The sequence below is a fragment of the Cervus canadensis genome, chromosome 6 (assembly GCF_019320065.1).
Source record: "Cervus canadensis isolate Bull #8, Minnesota chromosome 6, ASM1932006v1, whole genome shotgun sequence".
Lineage (NCBI taxonomy): Eukaryota > Metazoa > Chordata > Mammalia > Artiodactyla > Cervidae > Cervus > Cervus canadensis.
Genome location: NC_057391.1, coordinates 10,511,203 through 10,526,874, shown reverse-complemented (window position 1 = coordinate 10,526,874; position 15,672 = coordinate 10,511,203). Strand labels below are relative to the sequence as shown.

At 34.7% G+C, this 15,672-nt stretch overlaps 1 protein-coding gene across 1 annotated transcript in view; it reads left to right on the top strand.

Annotated features, from left to right (window-relative positions):
* STYX (serine/threonine/tyrosine interacting protein) overlaps window positions 1-15,672 on the top strand; it is a 46,433-nt gene that overhangs the window by 24,570 nt on the left and 6,191 nt on the right. Inside the window, exons 5-10 of the mRNA XM_043470769.1 lie at window positions 3,903-3,963; window positions 4,369-4,405; window positions 4,827-4,866; window positions 4,958-5,008; window positions 6,629-6,701; window positions 15,545-15,638. Of these exons, the coding sequence (XP_043326704.1) occupies window positions 3,903-3,963; window positions 4,369-4,405; window positions 4,827-4,866; window positions 4,958-5,008; window positions 6,629-6,701; window positions 15,545-15,638 (356 nt within the window). The remainder of the gene's footprint in view (window positions 1-3,902; window positions 3,964-4,368; window positions 4,406-4,826; window positions 4,867-4,957; window positions 5,009-6,628; window positions 6,702-15,544; window positions 15,639-15,672) is intronic.

Below are 15,672 nucleotides of genomic sequence, written 5' to 3'. Positions count from 1 at the left end.
GTGACCACACCATTGTAGATATCCAGGTTAAGACCTTATTTGTATAGTTCTTCTGTGTATTCTTGCCACCTCTTAATCTCTTCCACTTTGGTTTGGTCCTTACAGTTCCTGTCCTTTATCGTGCCCATTGTTGTGTGAAATGTTGCCTTGCTATCTCGTTTTCTTGAAGAGATCTCTAGTCTTTCCCATTCTGTTGTTTCCTCTGTTTCTTTGCATTGTTCATTGAAGAAGTCCTTCTTATCTCTCCTTGCTATTCTCTGAAATTCTGCATTCAGTTGGATATACCTTTCTTCCTTGCCTTTCACTTCTCTTCTTTCCTCAGCTATTTGTAAAGCCTCCTCAGACAACCACTTTTCCTTCTTGCATTTCTTTTTCTTTGAGATGGTCTTGGTTACTGCCTCTTGTACCGTGCTATGAACCTCTGTCCATAGTTCTTGAGGCAGTCTGTCCACCAGATCTAATCACTTGAATCTATTTGTCACCTTACTGTATAATCATAAGGGAATTGATTTAGGTCATAACTGAATGGCCTAATGGTTTTCCCCACTTTCTTCAATTTAAGCCTGAATTTTGCAATAAGGAGCTCATGATCTGAGCCACAGTCAGTTCCAGGTCTTGTTTTTGCTGACTGTGTAGACCTTCTCGGTCTTCAGCTACAAAGAACATAGGATGATTTTGGTGTTGACTGTCTGGTTATGTCTGTGTGTAGAGTCATCTCTTGGGTTATTGGAAAAGGGTGTTTATTATGACCAGTGTGTTCTCTTGGAAAAACTCTTTTAGCCTTTGCCATGCTTCACTTTGTACTCCAAGGCCAAACTTGCCGGTTATTCTGGGTATCTCTTGATTTCCTGCTTTTGTATTCCAATCCCTTATGATGAAAAGGACATTGTTTTTTGGTGTTAGTTTTAGGAAATGTTGTAGGTCTTCTTAGAGCTGGTTATCTTCAGCTTATTCAATATCAGTGGTTGGGGCATTGATTTGGATTACTGATGTTGAATGACTTGCCTTGGGAATGAAGGAGGATCATTCTGTCATTTTTGAGGTTGCACCCAAGTACTGCAGTTTGGACTCTTTTTTTTTTTTTTTTTTTTAAACTATGAGGGCTACTTCATTACTTCTAAGGAATTCTTGCCCATAGTAGTTGTTATAATGGTCATCTGAATTAAATTCACCCATTCTAGTCCATTTTAGTTCACTGATTCCTAAGATGTTAGTGTTCAATCTTGGCATCTCCTGCTTGACTGTGTCCAGTTTACCTTGATTCATAGACCTAATATTCCAGGTTCCTATGCAGTATTGTTCTTTATGGCATTGGACTTTACTTTCACCACCAGACACAGCCACAACTGAGTGTCATTTCCACTTTGGCCCAGCCACTTTATTCTTTCTAGAGCTATTAGTAATTGCCCTCTGCTCTTCCCCAGTAACATATTGGACACCTTCCAACCTGGAGGCTCGTCTTGCAGTGTCATATCTTTTTGTCTTTTCATACTGTCCGTGGGGTTCTCCTGACGGAAATACTGGAGTGGTTTGCCTTTTCCTCCTCCAGTGGACCACATTTTAACAGAACTCTTCATTGTGACCCGTCTGTCTTGGTTAGCCCTGCATGGCCTCACTGGTAGCTTCATTGCCTTATCGCAAGCCCCTTCACCACCTGATCTGGAGTAAATTGCCCTTCAGCTTTGTGATCTCCTTCAGTAAAAATTGTGTTGTGTAGTTTTAGTTTGCCTTTCACATTTATCTTAAAATGATGAGGTTGAGCATCTGATGGTTTTTAATGTTCTTTATTTTGGTTTCACTTAAAAAATAAAGCATATATTACACATGATACAAAGACCAAAGGGTCAAAAAGGAATTTCTTTACTTCCCTAAACACAGCTACCTAATTTATCCCTAGCTAGGAGGCAGGTACTGTTAACTCTTCTTTGGATATCATTCTAGAAATAATTGTATAAAACCATATATTTTAAAAATCTTTTAATGTTCTGCTTTATTTTTGTAAAAATGAAAACAACCTGAATTCCCTCAGTGTAAGATACTCTAAAATATATTTTGTGAATACATAATAGACTATGTAGTCATGAGAAAGAATGAAATATTTGTGTATGTGCTGATACAGACTAATCTTTACGGCTTCTTGCATGAAGAAGACAAGGTGCAGAGCCACGTGTGTACTCTCAAAGTGTCTAAGAGTATGTGCAGTACATTAGGCTTTATTCCTATAGATGTGTAGGAGATTTCTGGACTGACAGACTAGAAACTTGACTGTGGTTACTTCTGGGAAGGGAAATTTAGGGTCTGGGATGGTAGTGAAACCTAGTTTTCATTGCAGATATCTTTATACTATTAGAATTTTTTACTGTGCATACACATTTTTCAGTTAAAATTAGTTTTAAAAAGGGAATGCATGTAATCTAAGATGAAATAGATTGAATTTTTCTAATTCCAAAAGATACACTTGTTCTTTATACGTATTTATGAAAATACAGAATGACACCAAGAAAAATATTTAAAAAGCCATCCATAATTCCACAACCCAGAGGAGCGTGACTTTTTTTTTGTTAAATTTCCCTCTAAATTTTTTGATTGTGTATGTGTTTCATGTATACACAGGCTTCCCAGGTGGCACTAGTGGTAAAGAACCTGCCTGCTAATGCAGGAGACATAGGAGACACAGGTTCAATCCCTGGGTCAGGAACGTCCCCTGGAGGAGTACATGGCAACCACTCTAGTATCCTTGCCTGGGGAATCCCCATGGATAGAGGGAGCCTGGAGGGCTGCAGTGCATAGGGTGGCAAAGAGTTGGACACGACTGAAGCAGCTTCCAGTGCACACTGGCATGCACATCATGTGTACACACATGTAGACTTGTATATATTAAAGAAAACGACAGTGTTATATTTTAAATGCTATACTATACCTTTCTAATTTTTGTTTTTAGTGCCAAAATGTCCTGGGTATAGCTTCTCTGTGATGTCATGAATTTACTGAAGTTGCTACCACCAAAATAATAAAGCAATATTGACTTTACATTTTAATTTTATAACTCAGTTACTTAACCGAGTTGTGTTAATAAACGGATGGTCTTGGATGGATTAGAAATGAAAGTTTCTTTGTTTTTTGGTTGGGGGTGGGGTGGGGGAAGCGGTTGTTGAGGCTGTATGATAAGGCTTGCGGGATCTTAGTTCCCCAACCAGGGATAGACCCCTGTCTCTGACAGTGAAAGCACCGAGTCCTCACCACTGAACTGCCGGCAGATTTCCAGAAATGGCAGTTGTTCACAAAATAAAGTAAGGCTTCTATATTGAAATGACTTATTTTAAATGTTTTTCAAGGTGTAAAATTTGAGGACAGGTGTTCTTTAGGTTGCTTATTGCTCTGTTGTAGGTTAGTTCAAACAATGAATGTTTGACTCAGGGCTCTGTCAGACTGCTGCATTCTATTTCCGTTAGTTCTTTCTCTCTCAGGCTTTGGTCTGTCTCTGAATTGTCCTCTGTAGGGTTGTGAGGAAGGGTGGCAGGACCATCCAAAGAAAACTCTTCTAGTCTTAGGGAAGTTGCTAGAGATAGAAGAATAACAAAGAGGAGAAAATAGGCAATTTCTGTCTTTATTGTCTAGGTCTAATCTGATCTAGAGGAAAATTTCTTCCCATTTATGATTTTTCTATTTTAAGAAGATAGATTTTTTTTTTTATATATACATAAGATATCAGAAAACTGTTAATGTGTTAACTTATTTAAGGCTTTACATGCTCTGCCTTCAAGCATTATAAAATCTATGGCTTGGTCCTTGGGAATATATTTTGAAAGTTATTTTCATGGTTGTCAAGAAATTTTTGTATTTTTTATATATGAAGAGTTTTATCTGAAAGTGTGCTTAATCACACAATATTCTGTTTTCAGATATTTAGTCTTGGATATTGCAGATAATCCAGTTGAAAATATAATACGTTTTTTCCCCATGGTAAGGTAACAATATTTTAATATCATTTAATATTTATGATTTGCTTTCTTAATTGTGCTTTTAAAACTTAATGAGATGTGATTTTCTCCTATACTGCTGTTACTTGTAATGTCTGAAAATTGTGGGACTGTATTTTAAAGAAAATTGACTATTTTAAAAATCTTTTTTATGATCTCCAAATATTTGAGAAATTGTATTTCAAATTTCTTGAATTCAGAATAATATTTATACTTAGAATAATTGTATTTGTAGCATTTTGGAAATTTTTGATGTAAGGTACTTTTCATTCATATAAATTAGCAGGAAAATATTTTCAGTATATTTTGTTTCACTGTGTATATATGTTTGTATTTTATGCTTATGTTACTCCATATATTTTATTATAACACACACTTTTTCCTTCAGACAAAAGAATTTATTGATGAGAGCTTACAAAGTGGAGGTAAATAATTCTTCTTTCATTTAACTTATGTTTATTTTTAGGATATTATTCCTTATAGTTAGTTTTTAGTTAGTATTTGTCTTAAATGAAGAATATGAAAATTATAATTATGTATAAAGACTTTCCAAATTTCCCAAAACTTATTTCATTTGGATAGACTTTCTTAAATATCTTATAGAACTATTTTCATATTGAGTCAGCTTTAAATCTTTTTAACCTAAAAGTCTATTGTAGTCGCCACACAGTTAATATAAATAAATTCAACGATTTGAAAATTAGTAAGTATCCAAGTTGTATATACAGAATACATAAAGTGCTTAAGATAAGATTTATTTTACTGTGATATGATACATGGTTTCAATATATTTTAGCTACTGCATCAGGTATCTTTCTATCAGAATAACCCTTTCTTGTTTTTCAGGAAAAGTTCTTGTCCATGGGAATGCAGGGATCTCCAGGAGGTATGATGTTAGCAATAATCTATCTTTCTCCAGCATTTAATTAATGAGTATGTTTTCTGTTTTTTTTCTAAAATATTTTCCTCCTCTTTAGTGCTGCCTTTGTTATTGCATACATTATGGAAACATTTGGAATGAAGTACAGGTAAGAAAGTATTCTGAAACCTAGCCACAATTTAAATTCTCATTAAAATGAAGCTTAATGGAGACACTTTGGGAACTGGAAGTTAATAATCTCCTGATTTTTATCATCTAGTTATGGTTTTAATCAGGCCCTTTTATCCTGTGATTAGTCTCTTAACCTCTGTAGCTGGTCTACCTTGTATAGATCCACATGGGTTACAGTTGGAGTAACCCATGGAAAACTGCTTGCTTACTACTAGGGAATTGGTTAATCTAAGTTTTAAAATTCTTGTTAGACAAAGATGTAATTGCTTTCTTTGTTTAAAAGGTTAATTTTTTATGTTTTCCTTTAACAGTAATTGGGTGAAAAATTGCTTAAGAATTGTTTTATTGTCTATTCACAATTCATTATTTGTTTTATGCAAAATCATCTTTTCCAAGCATATTGCATAGACAAAAGAGACAGAGAGGCTAATGTGCTTTTCACCCTAAAACTAACAAAGCTGGCCAATGTACAGTATTTCTTTTCTTAGAGTGTCTTGTACAAGTTACAAATCTGCTATAATCATTGATACTCTTTCACTCATGTCCCAGACTGATCCATTACCAAATTCTGTTTTATGTCCTAAAATATTCCTCGATTCTGGCTCTTACTCATAATTGAATCTCACTAATCAGGCTCTAGTCATGTCTCATTGTTTAATCTCCCTAATATAAGCTCTTCCAGTAGTTATCATCTTAGTGGTCTTGTGTTTTCTTTCCTTCTCTAGTCTGTTGTATTCTTCACACCGCAGTCAAAATGATTGTTTCAAAAGATAAATCATATTTCACCTTACCCTAAAAATCTCTCAGAGGTTTCTGATTCTTAATGTGGCCAGTGAAACTTCACATGACATGCCTGTATCAACCTTCCATTCTTACGCTATATACTCTGTTAACCTTGTCCATTTGAGCTATGTTCGACATTGGATCCACATGCCTGCCACATAGTGGACATTCAAATCTTTTAGTTCATTTGGTATTTTTATTTTAAAATTATAATGGAAAAGTTTGCTTAAAGGTGTTCTTAAATATTATTTGAATACAAATGTTTTGTGTTTATTTAATTGAAAAGATTAATGCTTGGTAGATTTTATTTTATATTTCTTTTTTTATTATTTGGTGCCATGTCAGCAATAATAGTGAAAATAACTTCTATGTTTTGGGTCTCTGCCAGATGCCAGATACACTTCTGAGCACTTTTATCTCAACAACACAAGGAAGTCCATATGTTTCTAATTTAACCAATAATAAAATCTGAGCATGTAGTCTGTGTGACCCATGCTATACACGATATGTTATACTTACTATTTCTATATTCACAATAGTGCTTCAAGATAGGAATTGTTATGATCCCCAATTTACACATGAAAAAATTAAAGCTTAGAGAAGCTGAAAAGTATCGTCTAGAACACACAGCTGGGAAGCAAAGGATTTTCCCACTGCAGTTCACTACCTCTCTGTAGTACAAGCTGTCTGATTATGATTTTCTGTTTTAGGTAAATTGTTAGGTAAGTTCCTACTTTAGATAAATTCTGGAAAAATTGAGATTAATTTATGAAATAATATCACTGCCTTAGTTTTCCTATTTTTTTGTTTTCAGAGATGCATTTGCTTATGTTCAAGAAAGAAGATTTTGTATTAATCCTAATGCTGGATTTGTCCATCAACTTCAGGTAACTTCTCTATTTTTCCACTTTAAGGCAGTCAGCTGCTGCTGCTGCTGCTAAGTCACTTCAGTCGTGTCCAACTCTGTGCGACCCCATAGACAACAGCCCATGAGGTTCCCATATCCCTGGGATTCTCCAGGCAAGAACACTGGAGTGGGTTGCCATTTTCTTCTCCAATAAGGCACTCAGAAAGTACGATAATTAAAAGCTTGTGTTCATATAATTTAGTTGTAAAATGCTTAAAAATTGCCATAATCTGACTAATTTCTTTGTTCAAGTTTAAATCTATTTAAAAGTATTTTTTTAAAGTTGCCGTTGACAAGAAAAAAAGAATTAAAAGCACATTGTTAAATCTAAAGTAAAATAATTGATCTTAGACATGTCTTCCATTTTCCCTCTATTTTGATTACATACAGAGCATAAGAGAATTTTGATTCTAAGTGTGTTACATGTAGCAGCTTTTTCTATTTTATATGCTCTATCTTTTTCATGTTCTTTCACATTTTGATGATGTGTAGAAGATACACTGAAAAGAGAATAAATCTGTGAATTATCTGATTAATTTTTTCCAAGATAAAAAATCATAAGTCAGAGAATGTGCTCTGGCTGATTGCATCCAGTTATGCAGGAATAAATCTCACATTGAAACATCAAGAGCACTACAAAATGTGTTATCTCAGTTACCAAACTTAATTTACTTCATTTTTATTTTTAATTCACTTTTAGTTTTTATTTCATTTAAAAAAGGGAAAAATATTCATGATTAAAAAAATAAAAATTCAGTAATGCTTAAGAAGAATACTTGAAAAGTAAGTCTCCTTAATAGTATATCTTAAAGATCATATATAGCTCTAACTTCATGATATTTGTGTGTGTGTGTGTGTATCACAATTTTATGTGACCAGTTCCTTATACATGGAGCTTTAGGTTGTTGCCAGTCTTTCATGATTTTAAACAACATTGGAAAGAATGTCCTAATAGGTGTATCTTTGTTTACATGTGTGAATGTACCTGTAAGATAAATGATCAGAGTGGAATTGCTGGGACAGAGCATTTGAAAGTTGATGTTGCTAAATTGCCTTTAAAAAGACTGCAGGAAACAAAGAGTACCTGCTTGCTAATGCTAATCATTAACAATAGCGAAAGTGTTTTATGAAACTTTTGGATCATTGTTGTCATGGTGGTAAAAGTGGCAACTGCTTATAGTTTGCCTGTTTTTCTAATAGGTTGTTGCTCTTTTTCTCATTGGTTTGTAAGGATTCTTTGTATATTAAGAAAATTTTCTGTAGCCAGTGATTTGAAGGCTTCCCTCTTGGCTCAGATAGTAAAGAATCCACCTGCAATGCGGGAGACTTGAGTTTGATCTCTGGGTTGGGAAGATCCCCTGGAGGAGGGCATGGCAACCTACTTCAGTATTCTTGCCTGGAGAATCTCCATGGACAGAGTATCCTGGTGGGCTACAGTCCATGGGATTGCAAAGAGTTGGACATGACTGAGCAACTTAAGCACAGCACAGCCAATGATTTGAAATGCCATTTTTATTATATACCAAATTCTAAATCCGCACTTGAGTCTGTTTCTGACTTTGTATTTTGTTCCATTGATCTGCTTATTGCTGCCTTTGTATCAAAGTCTTAAATGCTATAATATTTGCAAGTAGTCTGTATTACTTATATTAAGTAATTTAATCAAGATTTCCTCATTAATGTTCTTTCTGAAATATTCCCGGCAAGTTCTTAACACATACTTTGTGGTGTGAACTTTACTGGAAAGGGTGCAGAAAGAATTGACAGCTTTAAATTTTTCAGAGTATGTTTCTAAGAGTATGTTCCATTTATTCAAGTCATTTTCTGTGTCCTTCAGTGTTTTAAAGTTTTTTTTTTTTGTATAAGATATATGTATTTCTTATGAAATTTATTCCTAGCTATTTTCTTTTATTCCATTATAATTAAAATTGTTTTCAAATTTCTTTCTAGTATGTTTTCTAATTGCTTATTTGTTTATAGGAAAGCTGTTTATGTTTTCAATTGGCAACCTTACTAAACTCCAGGAACAATTCTAAAGAATTTTCCAGTTGATTGTAGATTTTTCATCTGCAAATCATAATAATTTTGCCTCTTTTCTAATTTTGTTTCTTTCTCACTTGATTGTCATTGTATCAGAGCAATTTGATAAGTAATAGTGGTGTGATATTCATACTTTATTCTTGATTTCAATGTCATTGCTTTTATTACTGCACTGTGTGTGTGTTTCAGTATTTGCTTGTGCATATTTAAAAGGTTTTTATCAGGGATACTGATTTTTAACTTAAAACATTTTTTAATGAAATGGCCCTAGTTTTCCTCCTTTAAGTCATTAATATGGTGAGTTGAATCACATTATGCTGGACTTGGTTAATTTTGAATCATTTTGATTCACAAATGAATCTCACTTTGTTATGGTAGACTGTATTCCATTAATGTGTTGCTAGATTCTGTTTGGCAATTTTTTTTTTTTTTAAGATTTTGGAATTAGTTGAATAAGTGATACTGGTTTGTAATTTTTTTTTCTGTACTACCATCTTCTGGTTAGTGTCTGTCATGGTTTTCTCATTTTTAAAATGAAAACTTGCTTTCTCTTTATGTGCTCTAGAACAATGTAAATTAGATTAGAGTTACCTGCTTCTTAATGTTTGATATATAGTACCTGTGAAATTACTGGACCTTGATTTTTTCAGTTTAATTCAGTTATTCATTATTTCATTCATTTGTATATTTTGAGGGTGAACCAATTCTTGGACAGCTTTCTTCATTTGGTTAATATTTAAGTCTGATTTTCATAGACTGTTTAGGTCACTTTGGATGGTTTCATAATCTTTTATATCTTCTAATTTCTGTGCTTATTTTTTCCATTCTTTTTTTCTAATTTTGTATATCAGTGCTTTCTTTTTCCCCCTGATCTGGTTAGTTCATATAATTTTTCTGTATTTGAATTTCTTCTTGCTTTGTGCTTTCCTTAGGTTTTTGTTGTTTTTGCTGCTGCTGCTGTTATTCTTTTATGGATTTTCTCAGTTGCATGCTTAGTCGCTCAGTCGTCTGTGACTCTTTGCGACCCCTTGGACTATATCCCTCTGTTCTTGGGATTCTCCAGACAAAAATACTAGAGTGGGTAGCCATTCCCTTCTCTAGGAGATCTTCCCAACCCAGGGATCGAACTCGGGTCTCCTTTATTGTCTGAGCTATAAGAATTCAAGACTGTAAATTATCCTCTTAGCATTTCTTTAGCCATATTCTACATATCCTACATAGATTTTGCTATGTAACGTTTTTATTCTTGTTACAACTTGATATTCTGTCATTTCACTTTTGATTTTATTTTTTACTTAGCATTTGAGAGTTTTTTTATAAATCATATAACTAAATTTTAAATGTTTTCTTTGTGGTGTAATAAACAGTTGTTATTATGACTATTTGAAAAGAAGATATATTCTCTGTTTTCAGGGCATAAAATTCAATCTGCAGTTATCTTTCTATATCTGTGAGGAATTGGTTCCAGGGCCACACACACCCCTCTACTCCCTTGCCATGGATTCCAAATCTTATATAAAATGGCACAGTATAGTCAGTTCTGTGTATCTGTGGGTTCTGCATTCATGGATGCAGAGGGCACATTGTATTTGTTCACTTCATCTTTTGGGGACTTAGGGGTGAACTGAAACTCCCTTTGTTCTGTCTCTGTTTATTTCTTTAATTCCTCTAGTTTCTTTGCCAATTTTAGTGCTGCATTATTTGGTAGATAAAATTCAAGTTATATCTTCATTGTAGTTATATGTTTATTGTCCAGTTATTTTACCTTGAAATTAACCTTAATATTGTGATCCTTTTTTGTTTGCATTTGCCTTGTGAGTTTCTTCATTGCTTTTCTTTCCACCTTTCTAAATCACTTTGTTTTAGATGCATTTCTTGTATGTGCCCTATGGCTAGATTTTGTTATTTTGATTTGTTATCAGTATTTTTCTTTAATAGGTGAATTTATCCCACTTTTTTGTACTAAAAATGACATACACTTTATTTTCATATCATGCTTTCTCTTAAAATACATCTTTTTTAAACTTTCACTATAAATTGATTAATTTTTTGTTTGTATTCTTTTGATACTTTTTAAGTTTATAAGTTGTTTACTTAATGGGCACAGTCTAACTTTATAGTATATACATATGTTCCTTGAGTTATCACATTTAAATAACTATCAATGGATTTCCACTATAAAAGATAAAAACTTATATACCTCTACTTTCCTCCTTCCCCTCCACCTGTTTTGTTGATACTAATCTTAGTTCTTCTAGGAGATACCGCTTACACTTTAAAAATATTTAAATATTATCCCTCTTGTTACTTAGCAATATAGGATCATCCACTTAAACTATGTCCTGTTACATTTCCTGGATTTTACTTTTTCTACATTGTTGCACATTATATTTGCATTCTATGCTATAACCACATTTTCTCCTTGTTCATGCTGAGTTCTATATTTAAATAGGATTCTAGCTTCTTTATTCAACTCCTGGAGTTTGAGCATTATTTTCAAGAAGAGTTCTTGGAAACTAAGTCCTAGCATTTTGGAAAATGTTTTTCTGTTGCTCTTATGTTTGTTTTGGCCACACTGTATGGCATGTGGGATCTTAGTTGCCTGACCAGGGATCAAACCCATGCCCGCTGCAGTGGAAGTATGGAGTCTTAATCACTGGACCACCAGGGAAGCTCTGTCGTGTTTGTGTTTGAATGGCATTTGGCTAGATTAAAAAAAATTTGTTTAACACTTTTTCTCTTAATGAGTTTGTACACAGACCTAACATTGAATAATTGTCTTAGAGAAGTCTGAAGGGAGCCTAATTTTTAAAACTCTTCCCTCTTAAAAGACTTGATTGGGAGGAGGAGGTTTTGTCTGGATGAGCATAGGATGCTTTATCAAGTATATCTTTTTGATTGCTCTATATTAATTTTTTTTTAGTCATAATATGCCCTTACCACTTACAGATTCACATCTTCCCTTATTTCAGAAAGTTTTCTTCTAATATGTATTTGGCTATTGTTGTTCTTTTTCACTTGCCTGTTTTTTTCTCCCAGAGACATATTTTATATTGTTTTCTTTCTTTTTTCCATATCTACCATTTTCTCTGTATTTATTTTCAACTTTGTTTTTTTGTCTTTTGGCTTGATTTTTGGCAGGCTTTTCTTTCCTTTCCCATGCTTTGTTGTTTCACCAGATGTTTATTTGACATTGTTATAAGCAGTGGCAGTAAAGTGGAGAACGAACAGACAGAAATCCCTAACTTCATAAAACTTACTTTAATGAATTAGACAGTAAACAAACCTGGTGGACTGCCATCTATGGGGTTGCACAGAGTCGGACACAACTGAAGTGACTTAGCAGCAGCAAACTAAAATATATAGTAGGTCATGGAGAAGGAAATGGCAGTATTCTTGCCAGAGAAATCCCATGGACAGAGGAGCCTGGTGGGCTACAGTCCATTGGGTCACAAAAGTCGGACATGACTGAACGACTAAACTACAACAACAACACAAAAGTAGTAGATCATACAGTAATAGGTCACAGAGAAAAATAAGAAAGCCCTTAAGGTCATATAAGGAAGTGAGACATTAATTGCATTTTTGAAAGGTGATCAGAAACGGCCTTATCGCAAAAATGGTCTATGACCAAAGACCTGAAGAAATTAAGAGAATGAGCTATTTCGATACTTGGGGGAAAGCCTTCTAGATAGAAGAAATATGTGCAAGTGCCTTGAGATGGGAGTATGCTAGTATTTTCAAGAAGTGTGAGGGGGTCAGTATAGCTGCAACAGATTAAGCAAATGAATAGTAATAATAGATTAAACTGGGAGGTAAGGGGCCACGTGATAGGCATTTATAGGCCATTATAAATAAGGCCTTTGACTTTTAAGTGAAGGAATAACTGGGTCATCTGTGTTAAATGTAGTATATACCATGTATATATACTGTAAGGGTTGTTGGGGTTAGGGCAGAAGCAAGTACATGAGTTACGAGGCAGTGGAGTGATGGGAGTCAAGAGAGAATACGGATTTAGACAAAAGTGATTGTTGATGAAAAGAGATCAGATTCTGGATTTACTTGACAGTATAGCTTACAGAATTTGCTGATGGATTGGAGAAGAGAGACTGGGATGATTCTAAGCCTTTTAGTCTGAACAGCTGGAAGAGGAACTATTGCTTACTTGAATAGGAGAAACTGCATGAAATTTGAAGGGAATAAAATCGAGACTTTTTGGTCATGTTAAGGTTAAGAGAGGTATTAGATAGTGGGCAGATCTGCATATAAGCCTGGAGTTCATGAGAAAAAACCTTATATCTAGGGGTTTCAGTATGTGGATGCTATTGAAAGCTTTAAAACTGAGTGAGAGCACCAGAGAAGGGAGTGTGGGTTGAGAAGGCCTTCAGAAATAGAAGCTCAATGTACTCCCAACATGTAGGGATTGGGGAAGATGGGGAATCAGCAGAGGAGGCTGAAAAGAGTGGCCAGTGAGTTGGGAAGAAAACCAGGATGGTCTGGTGCTTGGGAAGTCAAGTGAAGAAGGCATTTGAAGAGTAGGAGATGATCCTTTGTTTCAAAGGTTGATAATAGGTTAAGTAAGGGCTGAGAACTGACATTGGATTAGGAGCACAAAGTGATCAGTGCCCTTGACAAACAAGTTTTTGTGGAATGGGGAGTATAAGCATAATGGGAAGAGAGGAGTGTGAACAGCAAGAATAGATATTTCCAGGAATTAAAAGGGGAAAACAGAAAAACAGTAGTTGGAGGGGAAACTAGGATTAAGAGGGGTGTTTTGTTTGTTTTCTAACATGGTAGGAAAGGGCATGTTTATGTGCTGTTGGGAACAGTCCAGGAGAAAAGGGTGCATTAATGATGTGCTAGAATTGCATGGTATGGTCTGTTCTTCTCTTTGTTGATTCTCTTACAGTCATCATTTCTGTGGTTTGTTTTCTTTTTTCTGCTTTTCTATTGAGCTCTAAGAGTTATGTCATCTCTTTCATTGTTATGTTTCTTCGGTGAGTCCTTTTATCTCTTCTTTGAACTCGTTTCAGAAAGGCCATATCTCATTGATTTTATGGAGAATTATTCACAATTTTCACCTGCCTCGTGTAATTTTCATGCAGTTTTCTTCATGTATGGACTTTTGGTTATAATGTTGCTTTTTTCCCCTTACAAACACCTTTATATAAGACTTATATTGGTTCCTTTTTGATCATTGGTCATCTTTGAACTGGAGACATTCTTCTAGATAAGCCATTTTCCCAATAATAAAGTTGTGGGAAGAGATTGGGAAATATAGGCAGCTTAAATTTTCCCAGTTGTTTTGGAAGACTTTCTCACCAGCAGTTTTTTCCAGTAGTATGACTCTATTCAGCGAGTGGAGAAAAAGAGCCCCTTCTGTCACAGGTTTTTCTTGTTTAGATTCATAAATACAACATGCACATTGGAATCACCTGTGGAACTTTACCCATAAATGGTACTACCCATAAATTCTCATTTAATGAAATGAGAATCACTGGCAGGGGGCAGCCAAGGAGAGGGGTAAGCTGAGTATATATATACTGGTTTTAAGACTTCTCAGGTGATCCTCAGGTATAGTCAGGCCTGAGAATTAGTGATTTAGTTTTTACTTTTAGCTGACCAAGATTAGCAGATGTTTGGCAACAGTTTCTCCTCCACTAGGCTTGCTTCTTGCAAAAATGCCAGGTGTGGATATCCACATTTTCCTTGATAGACCCACACATATGTCATACTATGCAAGGGCTTCTAAGATTTGTCTTAGGTCTGCCACCTTTTTTGGAGAACTCTAAATTGGACCCACTTTGTTTCATATATGCAGCCAGGTATCTTCTGTGCATAGCTTAGTTTGGTTCCATTTTTTTAATGTTATTGTGAAATATAATACAGATATGTAAGTGCATAAAGTGTAAACAAACATCCATGTAACTACCATCCAGATAATGAAATTGAACATTTTCCAGAATTCCAAAAGTCCTCTTGAGGCCTCTTCCTAATTATAATTCTCTTTCTCCTGTCATAAAGGTAGGCACTGTTCTTTTTCCTTACTTTTCTTTCTCATATTCATGGTTATCAATGTTTCATAGTTTCATCAAATCAGGAGTTCTCTATATATCTTGTTCTGTCTCTTCCCTTTAAGGGAAGAACATACACAAATGCCTTTATTATTTCATCTTTAACTGGAAGTAGAGGGCTATTGATTTTAAGAAATTAGAACCAGATATATACTTGAACCAGATATCAGCTTGAAGATTGAAGGCGGGAGGAGAAGGGGACGACAGAGGATGAGATGGTTGGATGGCACCACCAACTCGATGAACATGAGTTTGAGGAAGCTCCAGGAGTTGGTGATGGACAGGGAAGCCTGGCATGCTGTGGTCAATGGGGTCACAAAGAGTCAGACACGAATGAGCGACTGAACTGAACTGAATATACTTGAATCCATTAAATGCTTTGTATTAGTCTGATTTTTTAATATTTTATTTCATTTTCTTCTCAAGTCAGAGATCTACCCCAGTGGCAGAGAATATGTACTGATTGCTAGTTCAGTGTGTGATACCCTAGTGCAGGCTATTGGCTTGATTTGATTTATAGTCTTATCAGTATATGTGAAATTATAAGATAGGAATTTTAAACATTTCTCTTACAGCCATATGGCACTGGAGTTCTCAGTATAAACTAAGAATACCAGTAATCCATGCATTAACCACTTTTTAAATTTCATTTTGTTTTGGGTATCCAAGAATTTAAATGTATATTCAAGTTAATTAAAATATTTTCTAGGAATATGAAGCCATCTACCTAGCAAAATTAACAATACAGATGATGTCACCACTTCAGATAGAAAGGTCGTTATCTGTTCATTCTGGCTCCACAGGTAAGGATTTTTTCATTTTGGAGAAATTTGGGGA